Source organism: Notolepis coatsorum, assembly GCF_963971535.1.
Source record: "Notolepis coatsorum genome assembly, chromosome: 7".
Taxonomy (NCBI): domain Eukaryota; kingdom Metazoa; phylum Chordata; class Actinopteri; order Aulopiformes; family Paralepididae; genus Notolepis; species Notolepis coatsorum.
This window is the reverse complement of record NC_140171.1, coordinates 54,414,500-54,436,925: the sequence shown is the minus strand read 5'-3', so window position 1 is coordinate 54,436,925 and position 22,426 is coordinate 54,414,500. Positions and strand designations below refer to the sequence as shown.

General features: G+C 44.6%; 1 protein-coding gene across 1 annotated transcript in view; it reads left to right on the top strand.

The window, feature by feature from the left end:
- The window catches only part of LOC311231663 (microtubule-associated serine/threonine-protein kinase 3-like), a gene marked incomplete at both ends in the record, with an annotated part of 194,016 nt that overhangs the window by 118,048 nt on the left and 53,542 nt on the right, over positions 1 to 22,426 (top strand). Inside the window, 12 exons of the mRNA XM_084318291.1 lie at positions 423 to 555; positions 735 to 802; positions 918 to 1,009; positions 2,357 to 2,565; positions 4,519 to 4,657; positions 4,744 to 4,876; positions 4,992 to 5,157; positions 5,272 to 5,373; positions 7,322 to 7,444; positions 7,653 to 7,777; positions 11,933 to 12,114; positions 12,488 to 12,609. Of these exons, the coding sequence (XP_084174417.1) occupies positions 423 to 555; positions 735 to 802; positions 918 to 1,009; positions 2,357 to 2,565; positions 4,519 to 4,657; positions 4,744 to 4,876; positions 4,992 to 5,157; positions 5,272 to 5,373; positions 7,322 to 7,444; positions 7,653 to 7,777; positions 11,933 to 12,114; positions 12,488 to 12,609 (1,594 nt within the window). The remainder of the gene's footprint in view (positions 1 to 422; positions 556 to 734; positions 803 to 917; positions 1,010 to 2,356; positions 2,566 to 4,518; positions 4,658 to 4,743; positions 4,877 to 4,991; positions 5,158 to 5,271; positions 5,374 to 7,321; positions 7,445 to 7,652; positions 7,778 to 11,932; positions 12,115 to 12,487; positions 12,610 to 22,426) is intronic.

Genomic DNA, 22,426 nt, shown 5'->3' with positions numbered 1-22,426 from the left:
AGGGAGGGTTCTAAATGTTCTGGGGGAGGGAGGGTTCTAAATGTTCTGGGGGAGGGAGGGTTCTACATGTTCTGGGGGAGGGAGGGTTCTAAATGTTCTGGGGGAGGGAGGGTTCTAAATGTTCTGGGGGAAGGAGGGTTCTAAATGTTCTGGGGGAGGGAGGTTTCTAAATGTTCTGGGGGAGGGAGGGTTCTAAATGTTCTGGGGGGGGGGAGGTTTCTAAATGTTCTGGGGGAGGGAGGGTTCTAAATGTTCTGGGGGAGGGAGGGTTCTAAATGTTCTGGGGGAGGGAGGGTTCTAAATGTTCTGGGGGAGGGAGGGTTCTAAATGTTCTGTGGCAGGGAGGTTTCTAAATGCGAAAGACTCACGGAGGATCAGGTTAGTCTCTTGTGACACTAATGAGCGTTGAATGCCGTCGACAGGAGTTTGACCCGGAAGAGTTTTATCACCTGCTGGAGGCGGCAGAGGGTCATGCCAAGGTCGGCCAGGGCATCAAGACGGACATTCCGCGCTACATCATCAACCAGCTGGGCCTGACGCGTGACCCTTTGGAAGGTAGAGCAGATCTTTGCTACAGACTTCCGCTTGAATGACCAGATTAAACACATTGTCTTAGAAACGGTCACACCCATGCTACAATTTTGAAATGTCTCTCTCTCTCTCTCTCTCTCTCTCTCTCTCTCTCTCTCTCTCTCTCTCTCTCTCTCTCTCTCTCTCTCTCTCTCGTTTAATAGAAATGGCGCAGCTTGATCAGTATGACGTGAGTCCATCGATGTCTGTGGACCTGGACTCCACCGTGGAGGTAAAATGCATTCGCTGTCATATTTACTGCACATGTCGATGCAGCAACACACCCAGTCAACCACCTCATTCACAGCCTCTTAATATTCTATTGATATGTCTGCTCCGTGACACAGAACAGGTACCCCCAGACACTGACTCCGACTCGAAGGAAGCCTCTGGAGAGTGATTTCGAGACCATCAAACTGATCAGCAACGGGGCTTATGGGTAAGCACTGCAGATGGGGGCTTTTCTGGGTTGGAAAGAAGTTGATAAGGCCTATGCTTAACATAGCAATTATGCAAGAAAGCTAGCTTCCTATGATTCTTGGTCATCCGATTAGTGATTCTAGTTTCTGACCCTCCTGTGACTTCTAGTTCTGACCCTCCTGTGACTTCTAGTTTCTGACCCTCCTGTGACTTCTAGTTTCTGACCCTCCTGTGACTTCTAGTTTCTGACCCTCCTGTGACTTCTAGTTTCTGACCCTCCTGTGACTTCTAGTTTCTGACCCTCCTGTGACTTCTAGTTTCTGACCCTCCTGTGACTTCTAGTTTCTGACCCTCCTGTGACTTCTAGTTTCTGACCCTGACCCTCCTGTGACTTCTAGTTTCTGACCCTCCTGTGACTTCTAGTTTCTGACCCTCCTGTGACTTCTAGTTTCTGACCCTCCTGTGACTTCTAGTTTCTGACCCTCCTGTGACTTCTAGTTTCTAACCCTCCTGTGGCTTCTAGTTTCTGACCCTGACCCTCCTGTGACTTCTAGTTTCTGACCCTCCTGTGACTTCTAGTTTCTGACCCTGACCCTCCTGTGACTTCTAGTTTCTGACCCTCCTGTGACTTCTAGTTTCTGACCCTGACCCTCCTGTGACTTCTAGTTTCTGACCCTCCTGTGACTTCTAGTTTCTGACCCTGACCCTCATGTGACTTCTAGTTTCTGACCCTCCTGTGACTTCTAGTTTCTGACCCTCCTGTGACTTCTAGTTTCTAACCCTCCTGTGACTTCTAGTTTCTGACCCTCCTGTGACTTCTAGTTTCTGACCCTCCTGTGACTTCTAGTTTCTGACCCTCCTGTGACTTCTAGTTTCTGACCCTCCTGTGACTTCTAGTTTCTAACCCTCCTGTGACTTCTAGTTTCTGACCCTCCTGTGACTTCTAGTTTCTGACCCTCCTGTGACTTCTAGTTTCTAACCCTCCTGTGACTTCTAGTTTCTGACCCTCCTGTGACTTCTAGTTTCTGACCCTCCTGTGACTTCTAGTTTCTGACCCTGACCCTCCTGTGACTTCTAGTTTCTGACCCTCCTGTGACTTCTAGTTTCTGACCCTCCCGTGACTTCTAGTTTCTAACCCTCCTGTGACTTCTAGTTTCTGACCCTCCTGTGACTTCTAGTTTCTGACCCTCCTGTGACTTCTAGTTTCTGACCCTCCTGTGACTTCTAGTTTCTAACCCTCCTGTGACTTCTAGTTTCTGACCCTAACCCTCTGTGACTTCTAGTTTCTGACCCTCCTGTGACTTCTAGTTTCTGACCCTCCTGTGACTTCTAGTTTCTGACCCTAACCCTCCCTGACCCCTCGTAGGGCCGTGCACCTGGTCCGCCACAAGGAGACCCGTCAGCGCTTTGCCATGAAGAAGATTAACCGTCAGAACCTGGTGCTGAGGAACCAGATCCAGCAGGCATTCGTGGAGCGGGACATCCTCACCTTCGCGGAGAACCCCTTCGTGGTCTCCATGTTCTGCTCCTTCGACACCCGGCGTCACCTCTGCATGGTCATGGAGTACGTGGAAGGTACATTTCAGGACTTTATTTGAACTCGAAAAGGCGACAGAGGTTTCCCCCATTTACAGTCACGTCGAGTGTATGAACAGTAATAAGCGGGGGGGAAAGGCATATAAAATCCCACGGCATATGAAATCATAACAATAAGACGACAATAAATTAGATAATGACCACCCAGCCAGGCTTGAAACACATACAGCTTGATTGACGATGGCTGGAGATCAAGGTTTTAAATTCTGCAGGAGAGGAGAGAATCTCAAGCTTTAACCTGTTCCACCCATGGAATATTTTCGCCTAAAATACATACCTAAGTAAATGGAATATTGCTCCACTTCTACAAGGATCATTTGCATATTCTTGGTATCTAGGGACATCTATGGACCTCAGGGAATGTATTCACAGTGTCAGAAATATTGTGTCTATTACTAGGCTTGCTTAAATTGTGATGAAACAAAGGAGAATATGAATTATGATTTTTCTTTGAATCTTTGACAGTGAATAACACCATGATAATAATGACCAAACTTTAAAAACTGCCACTGATCTTGTTCAGTACCTTCTTGAGATCATGTGTAAAAATCTAAGGAAATTAATAAAGGGAAGATGATTAAACAGAAGGTTCTGTAGATACAGTACTGAATTCTCCCATCCGGACCAATGCTATTTGAAATATTATTATAGAATATGATGCTTATAAATTACCTTATTATAGCCAATTCACACATTTATATATATATATACATATATTATCTTTCAAATGCCCGAGTTCAATTTGGATTTAGTATCACCAGGCGTGCATAAGAACAGATAATGATATCTACTGTAATTTACTGTACCTTTATATTTTCACCACAGTGCAACCATTTTGAAACTAATTTCAGATCTAATTGTTGCTACATGCTAACAATAGGGAGGAGAAACTAACTGCGTTTCAATATTTGTCAAAAACGTTACCTTTTGTGGCTTATTATCGCGAATAATAACAGTTATTGGAATAATTCATTCAGAACGCTGAACTTTGAACCCCCATAGTATCTGCCAGGAAGTGTAGTTCGGAATAATTCCAACGCTGATCCACAGCTATGCATTCCCTCGACAAAATGGCCGCAAAATAACTACAATTCCCATTATTCAAATTTTCCAAAATGGTCGCCGTCTTGTAATAGACTTCAGCAAATCGAGAAGTTAAAACTATCTAATGGCACTTTTCACCTATTGCTAAACTAACGTATTGATGATAATATACATTCTACATGCTTTTGTGACATGTTAGTGATGTTAATACTTGAAAACGTTTGATTAAAAAATCGCAAAAAATATGCAACATATTGATTTATGACCATATGCCATTTTTGGGTCGGTACCGATCCCGTCGGGTGGAACAGGTTAACCTCTTAAGCCCGGAGCCCTATTTTCTGAAAATCCGCCTAAAATACATACCTAAGTAAATTGAATATTGCTCCACTTCTACAAGTTCCATTTGCATATTCTTGGTATCTAGGGACATCTATGGACCTCAGTGAATGTATTCCCAGTGTCAGAAATATTGTGTATATTACTAGGCTTGAGTAAATTGTGATGAAACAAAGGAGAATATGAATTATGATTTTTCTTTGCATCTTTGACAGTGAATAACACCATGCTAATAATGACCAGAAATTAATAAAGGGAAGATGATTCAACAGAAGGTTCTTTAGATACAGTACTGAATTCTCCCATCCGGACCAATTCAATTTGAATTAGTATTATAGAATATAGAATAGCAGGCTTATAAATGACCTTATTATAGCCAATTCGCACATTTATATATATGGGGACGCGTGTCACAGGGCTGTGACCCAGTTTGTTGTCAAAGGCCTGCACCCCTTCTCTACAGTGGAGTCCAGGGGCTTTAGGTAACAACTAATCATTCAGAAAAAGGAATATAGTTTCCATGGCTTCATGGTTTACTTTTGTGTTTAGGTGGCGACTGTGCCAACCTGCTGAAGAACATGGGGCCGCTGCCTGTGGAAATGACGAGGATGTACTTTGCTGAAACTGTCCTAGCCCTCGAGTATCTTCACAACTATGGGATCGTGCACAGGGACCTGAAACCTGACAAGTGAGTTCCCGAACCAGCTCCCACTTTCACGTCTGCTATCGATGGAGCATTAGTCTCACGGTGTTCCCTTCTCCCCCTCCCAACAGCTTGTTGATAACATCCATGGGCCACATCAAGCTGACGGACTTTGGCCTGTCCAAAATCGGTCTGATGAACATGACGACAAACCTTTATGAGGGTCACATGGAGAAAGACACCAGAGAGTTCATTGATAAACAGGTAAGCACATAGGGGACTGGCATCATCACCGAACTATGAATGACTATAACATCAACATGTGAATGGCACAGACCACTGGTAATCCATGTTCAACTTCTTTGCTCTCTGCCTGTAGGTGTGTGGCACCCCAGAGTATATAGCCCCAGAAGTGATCCTGAGGCAGGGCTACGGTAAGCCGGTGGACTGGTGGGCCATGGGTGTCATCCTGTACGAGTTCCTGGTCGGCTGTGTGCCCTTCTTTGGAGACACGCCTGAAGAACTTTTCGGCCAAGTTGTCAGTGGTAAGAATCCGCTGTAGCCACTGCTGAGGCTGGCTTTTAATTAGTTGGGTTTTATTAAGTTTGATTAATTAGCTGGGGCTTGAATCCCCTGACTGGTCTTTCTTTGATATGCAGATGACATCATTTGGCCGGATGAAGACGATGCCTTGCCTGTAGATGCCCAGGACATGATCACACGCCTTCTGAGGCAGAGTCCTTTGGATCGACTAGGAACAGGTACACAGGGTTGGCACAAGGTCCTTGAAGTGCTTAAAGTGCTTGATTTTTGTAAAAAAAATAATCAAGGCCTGAAATTCCTTGAAAACAGCCAATTTTTGAACAAGGTACTTAACTCAATCAGCGCCAGACCCAGAGGAAAGTCGGGTTAACTCGCCAACCATTCAGCGCCAGACCCGAGTATAGTCAGATTTTCATCGTTATTTATTTTATTTTATATTTTTATTTATTTCTTTCACACGGACCTTGTGGTTACCATAGGGAACCACTCTGAGATCGCTAGAGTGCAATACCGGCCGCATCCTGATAGGTGGCAGTATCGCCCACCCTTCTAAACCTTTTTTTTCACACCCGGTGTTACGTTTAATTCACTCCGGGCGCAGTTCTTTTGGTCAGGCGAGTCTAGCGGTTCACTCGATGGCATTGAAACGCATCCAATGCCCCCGATGCATGTGTTGTGGTGGATTATGTTGGCGACACGATGGACACCAATACTGGAAATCGCGATCAGACAATTGGAATATTCTTTTTGGGGTACCTCCTAGTGAAGGTAAGGACTATATGATATCAATCCTGCTTTGATCCAACCATGATTTCACATAGATCGCAACGACCATGTGTAACGTACTCCAGAACGTATGCCGTTGGTGACGATCAAAGCATCAAAAAACGATCCCCCCCCCCCTTTCATGCATTCATGATGAAACATAATACCTATTATATACATTTGATTTGGAAATAGTAGCGTGTCCAGGTGAGCAACGCCAACGCTTTTAGTAAAATTCACGTATTCCTCCATAGCACCGTTTTCTGGAATGAGCCAGGATCACTCTGAAACTATACAATATTCACCACGGTCCAACACGCGAAAGTATACATGGACAAATTAATTCTTTTTCACATTTTGAACGATGGATAGTTGATGTCAAATGAGCCATAGTTTTGTATCCATAGCTATAATATAGAATATACATATAGCCCTGCAAACACCGGCACGCATCCCTATCTCTTAGAGCGGTGGCACAGTAGGAACAAAGATGCTCTAGGCCCGCAGCGCTGATTGAGTTAAAAAGTCCTTGGAATTCAAATCAACCATTCGCATTGAACGTTTTGTTCATCGATGATAAAATAGTTCTGAATCAAGATTTTTTTTGGTTTTAAGCCATAAATATTGGATCCGATTTTCTTTTCAATTCCATTTTGCAATGTCTGTGGGAACCCTGGGTACAGCTATTAAAGGTCCACTATGCCGATTTTCAACAGCATTTTCACATTCTGTTGTGAGGACTCGATAATCGGACACTCGGTTCGGTGTTCGGTGTCTTCGAGAGCTCAGCAGCCAAACTCGACCACATAACATCAGCCAGATAGTAGACCTCTAGTGGTAGCCTCTAACCTCTAACAGTAGTTCTTTAACTATTTCTAAAAAAATATATATATATATTAAACCATTGCTGGTGTGGAGGAATATAACAGATCAATACTTAGTCAAATATAGACTTGGTTAAACACAGGGTTATTATACCCAAACGGGTACAAGTAAATCAGAGTTCTAGATGGATGACTCAACGGACACACCGGCCTCATGTGTCCCCAGAAGAGGTCCTTGAGACGGGGGAAACGCTGATCTATATTATAGTCTTAGAAGATGGGTGTGTCCAGGTGAGAGAGGCGATTGGATTGGAGGAGGAGGTGGAGGAGGGGGTAAACATGGGTTGGGGGCTGGATAGGGTTGAAGGTGAGCGACGAGAGGTGAATGAATGGGGGAGGGTAATTGGAAAGGGGGGGGGGGGGGTTGGAACATGACTGGGAGATTGTTTGAGGGGAGGAGGGGATCATTATCCCACACTGGTTTTTTTGTTATGTATTTATTTTTATAATATCCCAACGTTTTGAATCTTGATTGGAATGTCACTTGATACGAAACTTGTACTGACTGTAGGAGGAGGAGGGGCATCGGAGGTCAAACAGCACCCCTTCTTCCTGGGTCTGGACTGGAACGGACTGCTGAGGCAGAAGGCAGAATTTATTCCTCAGTTGGAAGCGGAGGACGACACCAGCTACTTTGACAGTACGTCTCTTTCTTGTCAATGTATACAACGATAATGGGGCTATAGCTCTCAGTGCCTTTCTTGTCAATGTATACAACGATAATGGGGCTCTAGCTCTCAGTGCCTTTCTTGTCAATGTATACAATGATAATGGGGCTCTAGCTCTCAGTGCCTTTCCCGCTGAACCTCTCAGCCCATGTCCTGAGTGTTTTCCTCTGCGGTCATCAGCTCGCTCAGAACGCTACCACCATTTGGCATCCGACGAGGACGAGGAAACCAACGATGAGACCAACGATGAAGAGTCTTCCCTAGAAATCCGACAGTTTTCTTCCTGGTCGCATCGCTTCAGCAAGGTGACGATCATGTCTTTTGAAACACAGGGGACACTGTGAGAGTTACAGACCTTTGCCATTCCTGTTGATAATGTTTTCTAGTTGACGTTAATTAACAATATATCTGGTGGTTAAAGGAATGCGCCAACATTATGGGAAATGCGCTTACTGTCTTTTCCAGAGTCAGACAAGAAGATGGATACCAATTTCCTCGCTGTGCGTTCAATAGAAAGCTATCCGGCTGCGAGCTAGCCTAGCTTAGCACAAATTAATGGAAGTGGTAAGCTAACCTAGCTGTTGGCAATCCACATCCGCTTCCATTCAGAGAGGGAATTCTTCTACTTGTCTGACCCTGGAGAAGACTGTTGATTGTTTGATTGATTGAAAACTTTATTAACAGATTACAGAATGGGTACAATACAGTACAGCTCAATACAAACAACTGCTAAGAGGATGAAGACCAGAAAAATACTTTCGTCTTGTTTACATAAGGGTCCTCCATTTTCAATTCATCAGGACATTTATGACATACAAGACATACAAATATACGGTACTGTGTAAGAAAGAGAGAACATCATAAAAAAAATAGAAATCCGAAGGGGAAGAAACTACATTAGAGGGGGGTGGGGGAGTGGGGGGGATTTTGACATTTACAGGGGCCAGTTTCCAATTGCAGCCACCCGTAGGTGCTCTTTGAGAGCGATTTTGAAGGGGATTCACATTCCTTTACAGCTGTGGGTAGGGCGTTCCACATTGATGTGGCATAATTGCGAAACGTGTTTAGTCCCTTGTTTGAGCCGAATCTGGGTTGAACGATTTGATTTGTGGAACTCCCTCTGCATAGGCGGTGGGTGAGCTGGACATTAGGGTAGGCTATAGATGGGATAGGACTCCCGCGGAGCGCGCACATTTTTTCCTTTTTTCTTTTTTGCTTGCACGCAAACGGTGCACGCAAACGGTGCTGTCCAGGTTCTGATTTCATACAATACACACACCCACTAGGCTACTACAGCGAGCCCCACTCATTTCATATAGTACAAATTAATTGTTCAAATGAAGGCATCCAATATGATTAACCATTGTCTTACCTTAATGCAACAAAAAAAAATGCGACGTTTCGCGCATCAATGATCTTTTCTGCTTTAAGTTTGTCTGTGAGATCACTTTCAATGTGAAGCGGACTCAGAGTTGACTGTCTCTCCTGGCACATATTGTTGTTCTTCTTAGCCAGTTTCGGATGCGCCTCATTGGGAAAGACCGTTCACAAGTTGCGGTGCCGACGGCAATGAAGGAAACGTTTTCCGTCATTTGGATCTCATCATGCTTTGAAAACAATGTACATAGTAGCTCTAAAAAGTTTCCACGGTTTGATTAACTCTGACTCAGTCTAATGTTGTCAAAAATATCGAAGTATCGATAAATATCGATACTGAATATTTAAAACGGCTTCGATACTCATTTCCCGAAGTACCGATACTTTCTGCAGTATCGGTACCAGCTGGCTTGCTCCCGCAAGTTGTTGACAGACAGACGCGCTGCCAGAGCCTTGCCCTTCCGCCTCCTCGCTCAGAGCAACAGTCCCCCTCACAGCCAGGCAGCGCAGCCCTGTCTTCAGTTTGTAAACAACGCTATTATTAGCTAACGTTAGCTGTCGTTCCTCCGTTGTTGAAAATGTAGGTAGCTACTAACGTTAGCTCACGGAACGATCATAGAGCCAGGTAGCTACTAACGTTAGCTCACGGAACGATAGAGCCAACACTAGGTAGCTACTAACGTTAGCTCACGGAACGATAGAGCCAACACTAGGTAGCTACTAACGTTAGCTCACGGAACGATCATAGAGCCAACACTAGGTAGCTACTAACGTTAGCTCACGGAACGATAGAGCCAACACTAGGTAGCTACTAACGTTAGCTCACGGAACGATAGAGCCAACACTAGGTAGCTACTAACGTTAGCTCACGGAACGATAGAGCCAACACTAGGTAGCTACTAACGTTAGCTCACGGAACGATAGAGCCAACACTAGGTAGCTACTAACGTTAGCTCACGGAACGATAGAGCCAACACTAGGTAGCTACTAACGTTAGCTCACGGAACGATAGAGCCAACACTAGGTAGCTACTAACGTTAGCTCACGGAACGATAGAGCCAACACTAGGTAGCTACTAACGTTAGCTCACGGAACGATAGAGCCAACACTAGGTAGCTACTAATGTTAGCTCACGGAACGATAGAGCCAACACTAGGTAGCTACTAACGTTAGCTCACGGAACGATAGAGCCAACACTAGGTAGCTACTAACGTTAGCTCACGGAACGATAGCTACTTAGCCAACACTAGCCAACTACTGCGAAATCGAATGCCAAACTGATGATATCAGACGTTGATATCAGGAGCTATCAGTAGCTAGCCAGCAAGATAACAGGAGCTGCTCATGCACTCGACTGTGACGGGGAGGAGGAGGGCTCGACTGTGACGGGGAGGAGGAGACGCAAGGCGTGCACTGCTGCAGCAGATTTACGAGTCTGATCTGACTGTCACAGAGCTGAGGCAGCGAGCCCAGTTAGCTGTAAAAATCTCTCTCTCTCTCTCTCTCTCTCTCTCTCTCTCTCTCTCTCGTCATAACTAGAAAGGTGCGCTCAGTAGACCTAAAATCTCCAGCAGCCACTCTCTCTTTCTCTCTCTCTCTCTCTCTCTCTGATCTAAAGATAAACAAAGGGTTTTAAAAGTGTATTTATCTTCTCGTATAATACCAGAGAGAAGCTGAGGAGAATCAACCAGCAACAAAAGCAAAATTTGTTAAAAAAAATATATATATATAATAAAAAAAAATTAATTAGATTTTTTTTTTTTGGTATCGAAAGTATCGAAAGTATCGATACTTTTCAAGGTATCGTATCGAAGTCGAAATTCCAGTATCGTGACAACACTAACTCAGTCTCATGCCCTCGTACAGCAAGCCCTCGGCCTCAGGTGATCCGTGTTATGCCCAGGCGGCATGTAACTTGGAATGGAGTTCCAGGTCTTGGCAGCTCTCACGAAGAGGGCTGATTTGCTAAATGTACTTGTCCTTAATGGAACAGCCAAGTCACCCGGTACAACAGTTCTGGTGAACCTGGAGGTGAAAAATCGGAAAGTGGGGCTAGACCATGGAGGATTTTGAAGACCAGACTGGCATCGGTTAGTTTGATGATGCGGCGTGATTGGTTACTGCCTGCAGTCTGGAATGTTAAACGGCCACCACACCTACTGCCATTGACACCTTGGTTTTGCGCAGACTGGGGCTGCTGGTTTGGGTCGGCATAGCCTCGCCTGGCCTTACATACACGCCGCCTATGTCCCTCTGGTGTTGTGGTTGTGGTATTCACTGACCCTTTAGGAAGTATTTGCGTATTTTAGTATCTTAGTCGTGTAGTGTATCTTGTAGACCAGGCCCATTGCAGGTTGCTGTACTCTGTCTTCTACTCTAAGCCATCCTATATTGTCAAAGTGGGCAGGGGTGAGGTGGGTTCTAGGAGTAAGGCCAAGCAATAGTCTTACCAGTTTGTTTTGTGATAATAAATAATAATAATAATAATAATAATAATAATAATAATAATAATAATAATAATAATAAAATAATAATAATAATAATAATAATAATAATAATAATAATAATAATAATAATAATAATAATAATAATAATAATAATAATAATAATAATAATAATAGATACAATTTCTATAGCGCCTTTCATAGAACCCAAGGTCGCTTCACAATCAGGACAAAAAATAGGGCTAGGGAAGTAGGGAAAAAAGGGGGATGAGGGCAGGTAAGGGATAATGGACCTAATCTAATCTAAACTAACTGATGGAGAAAAGCCTTGGTGAAGAGGTGGGTTCTGAGAGCAGTTTTGAAGGTGTCCAGGGTTGGAGCGTTGTGGATTTCAGGGGGGAGAGAGTTCCAGGGGGAGATGTTTGGAGCCTTGTTTTTAGGGCCTTTGAGGTGCAAGCAGAGTCGTAGTGCCCTTGAACGAGTGCTCCTGTTAGAGTCTTCAAGGTGTTCTTATTTACCAGAGAGGAGATCCGGTAAACATCCCTTCCTTTACCTGGTAATACGTTCCTTCTCCTAAGCCCTTCGCACAGAGCTCTCCTCACTAATGAGATGCAACCCTTCACCTGCTCACACCTGCAGGTGTACAGCAGCACAGAACACCTGGCCACGCCCTCCAACCTGAGCTTCTCCTCGGACCGCAGCCACAGCGAGGAGGCGGAGGAGCGCTGGGACGGCGGGCGGCTCACACCCTCCCCGAGCCCCGGAGAGGGCGGCCAGCGGCAGGGCAGCGTGGAGCGCTGGTACCCCGGTCACGTGGGCAGGTAGGCTGCCTTCATGGTCCTTTTATAGAACAATACCCCGACTCTAACAGTCAAATGGAACCCAAGTAACGGTACTTATACTTATGTAATATTTTTCTCTTCCACCCCTGGTAGTGGGTGTTCCCAATGTTATGTTTTGATATATATTAGATTAGTTAGGCTTAACAGTTGATGTTTTGATATATATACTGTGTACGATGTTAATGCTTAACAGTTGATGTTTTGATATATAAGCTGTTAATGCTTAACAGTTGATGTTTCGTTATTATAAGCTGTTAAGGCTTAACAGTTGATGTTTTGATATATATACTGTGTACGATGTTAACCCTTAACAGTTGATGTTTCCTAACTGGCGTGGTGTCTGACCCCCCAGCCTCCGCCCCCGCGCCTCCTCCAGCTCCTCCCAGTCAGAGAGGAGCTCCAGTCCTCTGGTGATGAGCAGCACTCACAGCCTGGAGACCATGCCCCGCTTTGCCTTCTCCACCGACGATGAAGGTCTGACTAATGTTGCTCCCTCTTCCATATTTGGCCATTGCAGCATTACCTGTTAACATTAGGGTGTGGAAAGAACTAACTAAAATCTCAAATCACGGGGCGGCCGGGTAGCGCAGCGGACTAAGCGTCTGTCTACCACCACAGAGCCAGTGGGATCGAATCCGACTGCGGTGCCTCCGGCTTGGTCGACCGTCCATACTGACACAATTGGCAGTGTTAGCGGGTGGGAAAGCCGGTGGGGTGGGTCCTGGTCGTTGTAAACAGTGACTCCTACAGTTCGGTCGGGGCGCCTGCACAGCGAGGGAAGGATCTGGGAGAGGTAGTGTGACCTTCCACACGTTACACTCCCCCAGTGAGAGTCCGCGCTGCCAGGTGAAAAGAAGAGGTGGGCTGGCTACACATGTGTCGGAGGAAGCAAGCAGAGTCGTGACCGACGGTAGGGGGTAGAGTGCGCAACGACCAGGAAGGGGATTGGGAATTGGCATAACGACTAACATTGGGAGGGGAGAAAAACGGAAAAAGAAGGGGGGAAAAGATAACAAAAAATATATATATATCTCAAATCACGAATATTAGGCTACTTGCACTGTTTCTTACGAGAGGGAGGAGAGGAATCTGCTCTATAGCCTACAGAATGTGTGGTGTAGCTAATGTCGCTTTAGCATCAAAATAGGAAGTGTTTCACACCAGGAGGAGTCTAATTCGTAGGCCTGTATGAATAGTTCCAAGCTTCATTCATCACGTTGACATTCAAATTATTATGAACATTTTTAATGTGTCTATTCATTCTGTTTAAACCAATGGGGTTTTTCTTCACAGTTGCAGATAAAGATTAGACTACACTAATATTATAGTATTATACTATTAATAGTATATGACTCGTCATAAAAATGTAAATAAAACATTGATCATAAATGATGTATCTGCATCCGCTTGGCGCTCGGCGCTCCATCAAGACGTCACCATCACTTTCGTACCAACCGTGCCCTTATTGCATTATTTATGTTGACGAAACTGATGATTTATATTCATTAAAGAAAGTTGATTTAATAAAATAAAAAGACTAATTTAATCAGATTAATCACTTTATTCAAATTGAGGATTTTGTTTGAGGATATAAAAATAAATATATATGATTACGTCGTAAAATATGACGACAGACATTCGAAGCTTCATTAGAAAACTTCAATAGAAGCTTTGAATGTAAAACAATATATATATAATAATTTTCGGTACAGCCCTAGACATTTGCACAAATGCTTCTTTCTTTTTGGGAGCTTTGTCCTCATCTGGTATAATATAACTAATATACAATCTGTATAATATAACTGACATACAATCTGTATAATATAACTAATATACAATCTGTATAATATAACTGTATAATATAACTAATATACAATCTGTATACTATAACTGACATACAATCTGTATAATATAACTAATATACAATGTATAATATAACTGATATACAACAATATAACTGATATACAATCTGCACCTTTGATTACACTGTTTCCTTGCTCATATTCTTATATTCATAGTTAATTATATTGTTTACACGGCTTATTTGTATCTTTACTATAATTTGATTGCCTATATTTATGTCTTCTACTATCACCCTGATCATACCTGTACCTCCCATCCCCCCTCCCCCTCCCCATGCTGCTATGATGCCTGAATTTCCCCAAGGGGATCAATGAAGGAATATCTCATCTCATCTCATCTTATCAACATGTTGGAGGCTGATCACACACAGTAACGAGTAGTTTCACTCTGGCTCGCTAGGTTGTGTAGAAGAAGGAGATTAGTAGGGACGCGAATCACCAGAGGTCTCACGATACGATATTATCACGATACTTAAGTCACGATACGATAGTATTGCGATTAAAAATATATTGCGATATGCTGAGTTGTGTAGAAGAAGTCTCTCAATCTAATCTAGCAACACAAATCTGCCACAGGCCTTTATACACTTTATACAACTCAATTAAAAATATAATGTATTTTGGGAAACCTGGGAGATTAGCAAGATGACCTAAAGTGAGCACAGCGGGGTTAGAATGAAGGAGAGAGACCAGGGAGACGAGAGTGTTGGCAGGTGTACAGTAAGAAGACACATGCACTGGGTTTTGACTAGGGATGTCCGATATTATCGGCCTACCGACATCATCGGCCGATATCGGCATTAAAATGTGATATCGGTTGATATCGGTATCGGAAATTAAGAGTTGGACAATATCGGTATATCGGTATCGGTAAAAAAGCCAATATCGAGCATCCCTAGTTTTGACAGATCTGGATTCAGATTCAGATAATTTTTTGTTGTCTTTTTTTAAACGTACATACATTCAGAAAAACGTGAGATGCTTGTTTTTCCCGGCTCCTCAACCGTAGTAGATTTGTGGACAACAATATACAACGATCTATACAAACTATACAATACAAGGTAAAAGACAGTGGTTAAAAAATATATATAAGAAGAAATTATTCTATAGTGTAAATAGCAGCAACGTGTGTGTGTGTGTAATAAGTGTGCTTGTGGTGTGTAAGTCACTTAAGGTGCTTTTGTGTGATGATTCAGAGTCGGTCCATCAGTAGTCTGTTGGAAGTAGCTGTTCAGTGTTCTCTTGGAGACCGCGGTACTAGGGGCGGGCCATACTCCCCCCCCAATCTGGCATATGGTTTAAGAGGAGATGTCAAAATGGGTTTTTCAAAAAAAATTGCAGAAAATCCAATATGGCAGACTTAATTGTCCGTGGGGCAGATTTGTAGAGTGAGGAAAAGATGGGATGTCTGTAACAGGTTTTGTGTAAATCTGACTTACGGTGTATGAGTGAGTTATCACCTTTCAAAGTTCAAAGTCTTGACCTTTTAATTATAGCGCTCGTCACGTCTCTGGCCTGCTGTCGGCCTATTTGGCAAGTTTCACCTACCATGCCCTTTCAGCTGCGCACACACACACACACACACACACACACCTACACACACACACACACACACACACACACACACACACACACACACACACACACACACACACACACACACACACACACACACACACACACACACACACACACACACACACACACATTACAAAGAAAAACGTAAATCTATTTGATGCTTTGAAAGCAGATAATGTTGTTGGTTGAACAAATACAGATAATGACGTTTCTGCCACACCCCTAAGACAAAACATTGTATTCTGTACGTTTTCTAATGATATAAAGAAGGTCCCCCCCCCTCGTTTTTTCAATCGCCACAGATACCTGACACACTGTGTCCCCTGTCTCACAGCTTAATGACCAGTGATGCCACAGATTACTTGTAAAAGTAATCTGATTACTGATGACTGATTACTCCTTTAAAAAGTAATCTAAGTTACTTTACTGATTACTTGATTATCAGAGTAACTTAGTTACTTTGAAAGTAACTAGGTTACGAAGTCGTCGTCGTTCCCCCAACAGTTTTTTTTTAAACGCTTTATTGAAAGTGCATAAATTGTTTTTAACTTGTTTCTCTGCACATAACGTAAATTGTTAAACTAGTGCTTCAGCTTCTGTACCATCAAGTATGGTAAAGCAACAGTCTATGATGCTCACAGCATTAGAGCAGCCAGCCAGTGGTTTTACAAAACCAGTGTATCACATCTAACAAATGCAGGCTGAACTATTCAATTATATCAACTGTAACTATTAAATTGTTTTTATAAATGTCTCTCTATAAACATACAATCAGTCTCTCTTTAACATGTAAATTAACTGTAAATCTGGCAAATAAGAGCTTTTGCTCTGCCACCATCAACCCTCCTGTACCTAGTCGAAGCGTCGGCTAGTGTTGTGATTCCAGATGCTTTCAATGCAATTGGATGTGCTGTTTTTAGCGGTAGACAGTATTTTGTTTCCTCCGCATATGAATGTTTTTTTCACCCGGCTTAGCTGACACAAACGTGAATTAGTGACTGAGGCTACGTTTAGACGAGCGTTTTGGGATGGAAGTCTGAACAGAAACCGCAAAAGTCATCTTGCGGTTTCACTTTTAATTTTGCCAAGCGTTTTGGGGTGGAATTCTCCGACGACGGAGCCCTGCTGTCACACGATTGGCGCATATGTCACATGACGTGCTGTGAAGACCCGCCCTACTCTGCCTCTGATTCGCAGACTGTGGATGGGGAATGTGATTGGACCAAAGCAGAGTCACTCACAGACAGAGGGTCCAGTCACGCCGCGGGACACATTCTTGTATTTAACCCTTTCACTGCCACACCACGTCACTCCCAAATAAGAAAAACAGCTCAAAATGTTTTTTTGACTGTCGAAAACGAAATAAAATACTGCATTCCGCCTGCATTATGAATTTATGATGAGATAGTAACGAAATAGTAACGCACAGCCACTTGGACAAGTAACTGCAATCAGATTACTGGCTTTTAAAGATTAACGCGTTAGATTACTATTTTCGGGGAAAAGTAATCAGATTACAATAACGCGTTACTTAGTAACGCGTTACTGGCATCACTGTTAATGACACACTGTGTCCCCTGTCTTACAGCTTAATGACACACTGTGTCCCCTGTCTCACAGCTTAATGACACACTGTGTCCCCTGTCTTAATGACACACTGTGTCCCCTGTCTTAATGACACACTGTGTCCCCTGTCTTAATGACACACTGTGTCCCCTGTCTCACAGCTTAATGACACACTGTGTCCCCTGTCTCACAGCTTAATGACACACTGTGTCCCCTGTCTCACAGCTTAATGACACACTGTGTCCCCTGTCTTACAGCTTAATGACACACTGTGTCCCCTGTCTTAATGACACACTGTGTCCCCTGTCTCACAGCTTAATGACACACTGTGTCCCCTGTCTCACAGCTTAATGACACACTGTGTCCCCTGTCTTAATGACACACTGTGTCCCCTGTCTTAATGACACACTGTGTCCCCTGTCTCACAGCTTAATGACACACTGTGTCCCCTGTCTCACAGCTTAATGACACACTGTGTCTCCTGTCTCACAGCTTAATGACACACTGTGTCTCCTGTCTTACAGCTTAATGACACACTGTGTCTCCTGTCTTACAGCTTAATGACACTGTGTCCCCTGTCTCACAGCTTAATGACACACTGTGTCCCCTGTCTTAATGACACACTGTGTCCCCTGTCTTAATGACACACTGTGTCCCCTGTCTTAATGACACACTGTGTCCCCTGTCTTACAGCTTAATGACACACTGTGTCCCCTGTCTCACAGCTTAATGACACACTGTGTCCCCTGTCTTAATGACACACTGTGTCCCCTGTCTTAATGACACACTGTGTCCCCTGTCTTAATGACACACTGTGTCCCCTGTCTTACAGCTTAATGACACACTGTGTCCCCTGTCTTACAGCTTAATGACACGCTGTGTCCCCTGTCTCACAGCTTAATGACACACTGTGTCCCCTGTCTTAATGACACACTGTGTCCCCTGTCTTAATGACACACTGTGTCCCTGTGTCCCCTGTCTTAATGACACACTGTGTCCCCTGTCTTAATGACACACTGTGTCCCCTGTCTTAATGACACACTGTGTCCCCTGTCTTACAGCTTAATGACACACTGTGTCCCCTGTCTTAATGACACACTGTGTCCCCTGTCTTACAGCTTAATGACACACTGTGTCCCCTGTCTTACAGCTTAATGACACACTGTGTCCCCTGTCTTACAGCTTAATGACACACTGTGTCCCCTGTCTTACAGCTTAATGACACACTGTGTCCCCTGTCTCACAGCTTAATGACACACTGTGTCCCCTGTCTCACAGCTTAATGACACACTGTGTCCCCTGTCTAAATGACACACTGTGTCCCCTGTCTTAATGACACACTGTGTCCCCTGTCTCACAGCTTAATGACACACTGTGTCCCCTGTCTCACAGCTTAATGACACACTGTGTCCCCTGTCTTAATGACACACTGTGTCCCCTGTCTTACAGCTTAATGACACACTGTGTCCCCTGTCTTAATGACACACTGTGTCCCCTGTCTTAATGACACACTGTCTCACAGCTTAATGACACACTGTGTCTCCTGTCTCACAGCTTAATGACACACTGTGGCCCCTGTCTTAATGACACACTGTGTCCCCTGTCTCACAGCTTAATGACACACTGTGTCCCCTGTCTTAATGACACACTGTGTCCCCTGTCTTAATGACACACTGTGTCCCCTGTCTTAATGACACACTGTGTCCCCTGTCTTAATGACACACTGTGTCCCCTGTCTTAATGACACACTGTGTCCCCTGTCTTAATGACACACTGTGTCCCCTGTCTCACAGCTTAATGACACACTGTGTCCCCTGTCTCACAGCTTAATGACACACTGTGTCCCCTGTCTTACAGCTTAATGACACACTGTGTCCCCTGTCTCACAGCTTAATGACACACTGTGTCCCCTGTCTCACAGCTTAATGACACACTGTGGCCCCTGTCTCACAGCTTAATGACACACTGTGTCCCCTGTCTCACAGCTTAATGACACACTGTGTCCCCTGTCTTAATGACACACTGTGTCCCCTGTCTCACAGCTTAATGACACACTGTGTCCCCTGTCTTAATGACACACTGTGTCCCCTGTCTTAATGACACACTGTGTCCCCTGTCTTAATGACACACTGTGTCCCCTGTCTTACAGCTTAATGACACACTGTGTCCCCTGTCTTACAGCTTAATGACACGCTGTGTCCCCTGTCTCACAGCTTAATGACACACTGTGTCCCCTGTCTTAATGACACACTGTGTCCCCTGTCTTAATGACACACTGTGTCCCCTGTCTTAATGACACACTGTGTCCCCTGTCTTAATGACACACTGTGTCCCCTGTCTTACAGCTTAATGACACACTGTGTCCCCTGTCTTAATGACACACTGTGTCCCCTGTCTTACAGCTTAATGACACACTGTGTCCCCTGTCTTACAGCTTAATGACACACTGTGTCCCCTGTCTTACAGCTTAATGACACACTGTGTCCCCTGTCTTACAGCTTAATGACACACTGTGTCCCCTGTCTCACAGCTTAATGACACACTGTGTCCCCTGTCTCACAGCTTAATGACACACTGTGTCCCCTGTCTTAATGACACACTGTGTCCCCTGTCTTAATGACACACTGTGTCCCCTGTCTCACAGCTTAATGACACACTGTGTCCCCTGTCTCACAGCTTAATGACACACTGTGTCCCCTGTCTTAATGACACACTGTGTCCCCTGTCTTACAGCTTAATGACACACTGTGTCCCCTGTCTTAATGACACACTGTGTCCCCTGTCTTAATGACACACTGTCTCACAGCTTAATGACACACTGTGTCTCCTGTCTCACAGCTTAATGACACACTGTGGCCCCTGTCTTAATGACACACTGTGTCCCCTGTCTCACAGCTTAATGACACACTGTGTCCCCTGTCTTAATGACACACTGTGTCCCCTGTCTTAATGACACACTGTGTCCCCTGTCTTAATGACACACTGTGTCCCCTGTCTTAATGACACACTGTGTCCCCTGTCTTAATGACACACTGTGTCCCCTGTCTTAATGACACACTGTGTCCCCTGTCTCACAGCTTAATGACACACTGTGTCCCCTGTCTCACAGCTTAATGACACACTGTGTCCCCTGTCTTACAGCTTAATGACACACTGTGTCCCCTGTCTCACAGCTTAATGACACACTGTGTCCCCTGTCTCACAGCTTAATGACACACTGTGGCCCCTGTCTCACAGCTTAATGACACACTGTGTCCCCTGTCTCACAGCTTAATGACACACTGTGTCCCCTGTCTTAATGACACACTGTGTCCCCTGTCTCACAGCTTAATGACACACTGTGTCCCCTGTCTTAATGACACACTGTGTCCCCTGTCTTAATGACACACTGTGTCCCCTGTCTTAATGACACACTGTGTCCCCTGTCTTACAGCTTAATGACACACTGTGTCCCCTGTCTCACAGCTTAATGACACACTGTGTCCCCTGTCTCACAGCTTAATGACACACTGTGTCCCCTGTCTTACAGCTTAATGACACACTGTGTCCCCTGTCTTAATGACACACTGTGTCCCCTGTCTCACAGCTTAATGACACACTGTGTCCCCTGTCTTACAGCTTAATGACACACTGTGTCTCCTGTCTTAATGACACACTGTGTCTCCTGTCTCACAGCTTAATGACACACTGTGTCCCCTGTCTCACAGCTTAATGACACACTGTGTCCCCTGTCTTAATGACACACTGTGTTCCCTGTCTTAATGACACACTGTGTCCCCTGTCTTAATGACACACTGTGTCCCCTGTCTTAATGACACACTGTGTCCCATGTCTTACAGCTTAATGACACACTGTGTCCCCTGTCTTACAGCTTAATGACACACTGTGTCCCCTGTCTTACAGCTTAATGACACACTGTGTCCCCTGTCTTAATGACACACTGTGTCCCCTGTCTTAATGACACACTGTGTCCCCTGTCTTAATGACACACTGTGTCCCCTGTCTTAATGACACACTGTGTCCCCTGTCTTAATGACACACTGTGTCCCCTGTCTTAATGACACACTGTGTCCCCTGTCTTAATGACACACTGTGTCTCCTGTCTCACAGCTTAATGACACACTGTGTCCCCTGTCTCACAGCTTAATGACACACTGTGTCCCCTGTCTCACAGCTTAATGACACACTGTGTCCCCTGTCTTAATGACACACTGTGTCCCCTGTCTTAATGACACACTGTGTCCCCTGTCTTACAGCTTAATGACACACTGTGTCCCCTGTCTTAATGACACACTGTGTCCCCTGTCTTAATGACACACTGTGTCCCCTGTCTTAATGACACACTGTGTCCCCTGTCTTAATGACACACTGTGTCCCCTGTCTTACAGCTTAATGACACACTGTGTCCCCTGTCTTAATGACACACTGTGTCCCCTGTCTTAATGACACACTGTGTCCCCTGTCTCACAGCTTAATGACACACTGTGTCCCCTGTCTCACAGCTTAATGACACACTGTGTCCCCTGTCTTACAGCTTAATGACACACTGTGTCCCCTGTCTTAATGACACACTGTGTCCCCTGTCTTACAGCTTAATGACACACTGTGTCCCCTGTCTCACAGCTTAATGACACACTGTGTCCCCTGTCTTACAGCTTAATGACACACTGTGTCCCCTGTCTTACAGCTTAATGACACACTGTGTCCCCTGTCTTACAGCTTAATGACACACTGTGTCCCCTGTCTTAATGACACACTGTGTCCCCTGTCTTAATGACACACTGTGTCCCCTGTCTTAATGACACACTTTGTCCCCTGTCTCACAGCTTAATGACACACTGTGTCCCCTGTCTTAATGACACACTGTGTCCCCTGTCTTAATGACACACTTTGTCCCCTGTCTCACAGCTTAATGACACACTGTGTCCCCTGTCTTAATGACACACTGTGTCCCCTGTCTTAATGACACACTGTGTCCCCTGTCTCACAGCTTAATGACACACTGTGTCCCCTGTCTTAATGACACACTGTGTCCCCTGTCTTAATGACACACTGTGTCCCCTGTCTTAATGACACACTGTGTCCCCTGTCTTACAGCTTAATGACACACTGTGTCCCCTGTCTTACAGCTTAATGACACACTGTGTCCCCTGTCTTACAGCTTAATGACACACTGTGTCCCCTGTCTTAATGACACACTGTGTCCCCTGTCTTAATGACACACTGTGTCCCCTGTCTCACAGCTTAATGACACACTGTGTCCCCTGTCTCACAGCTTAATGAAA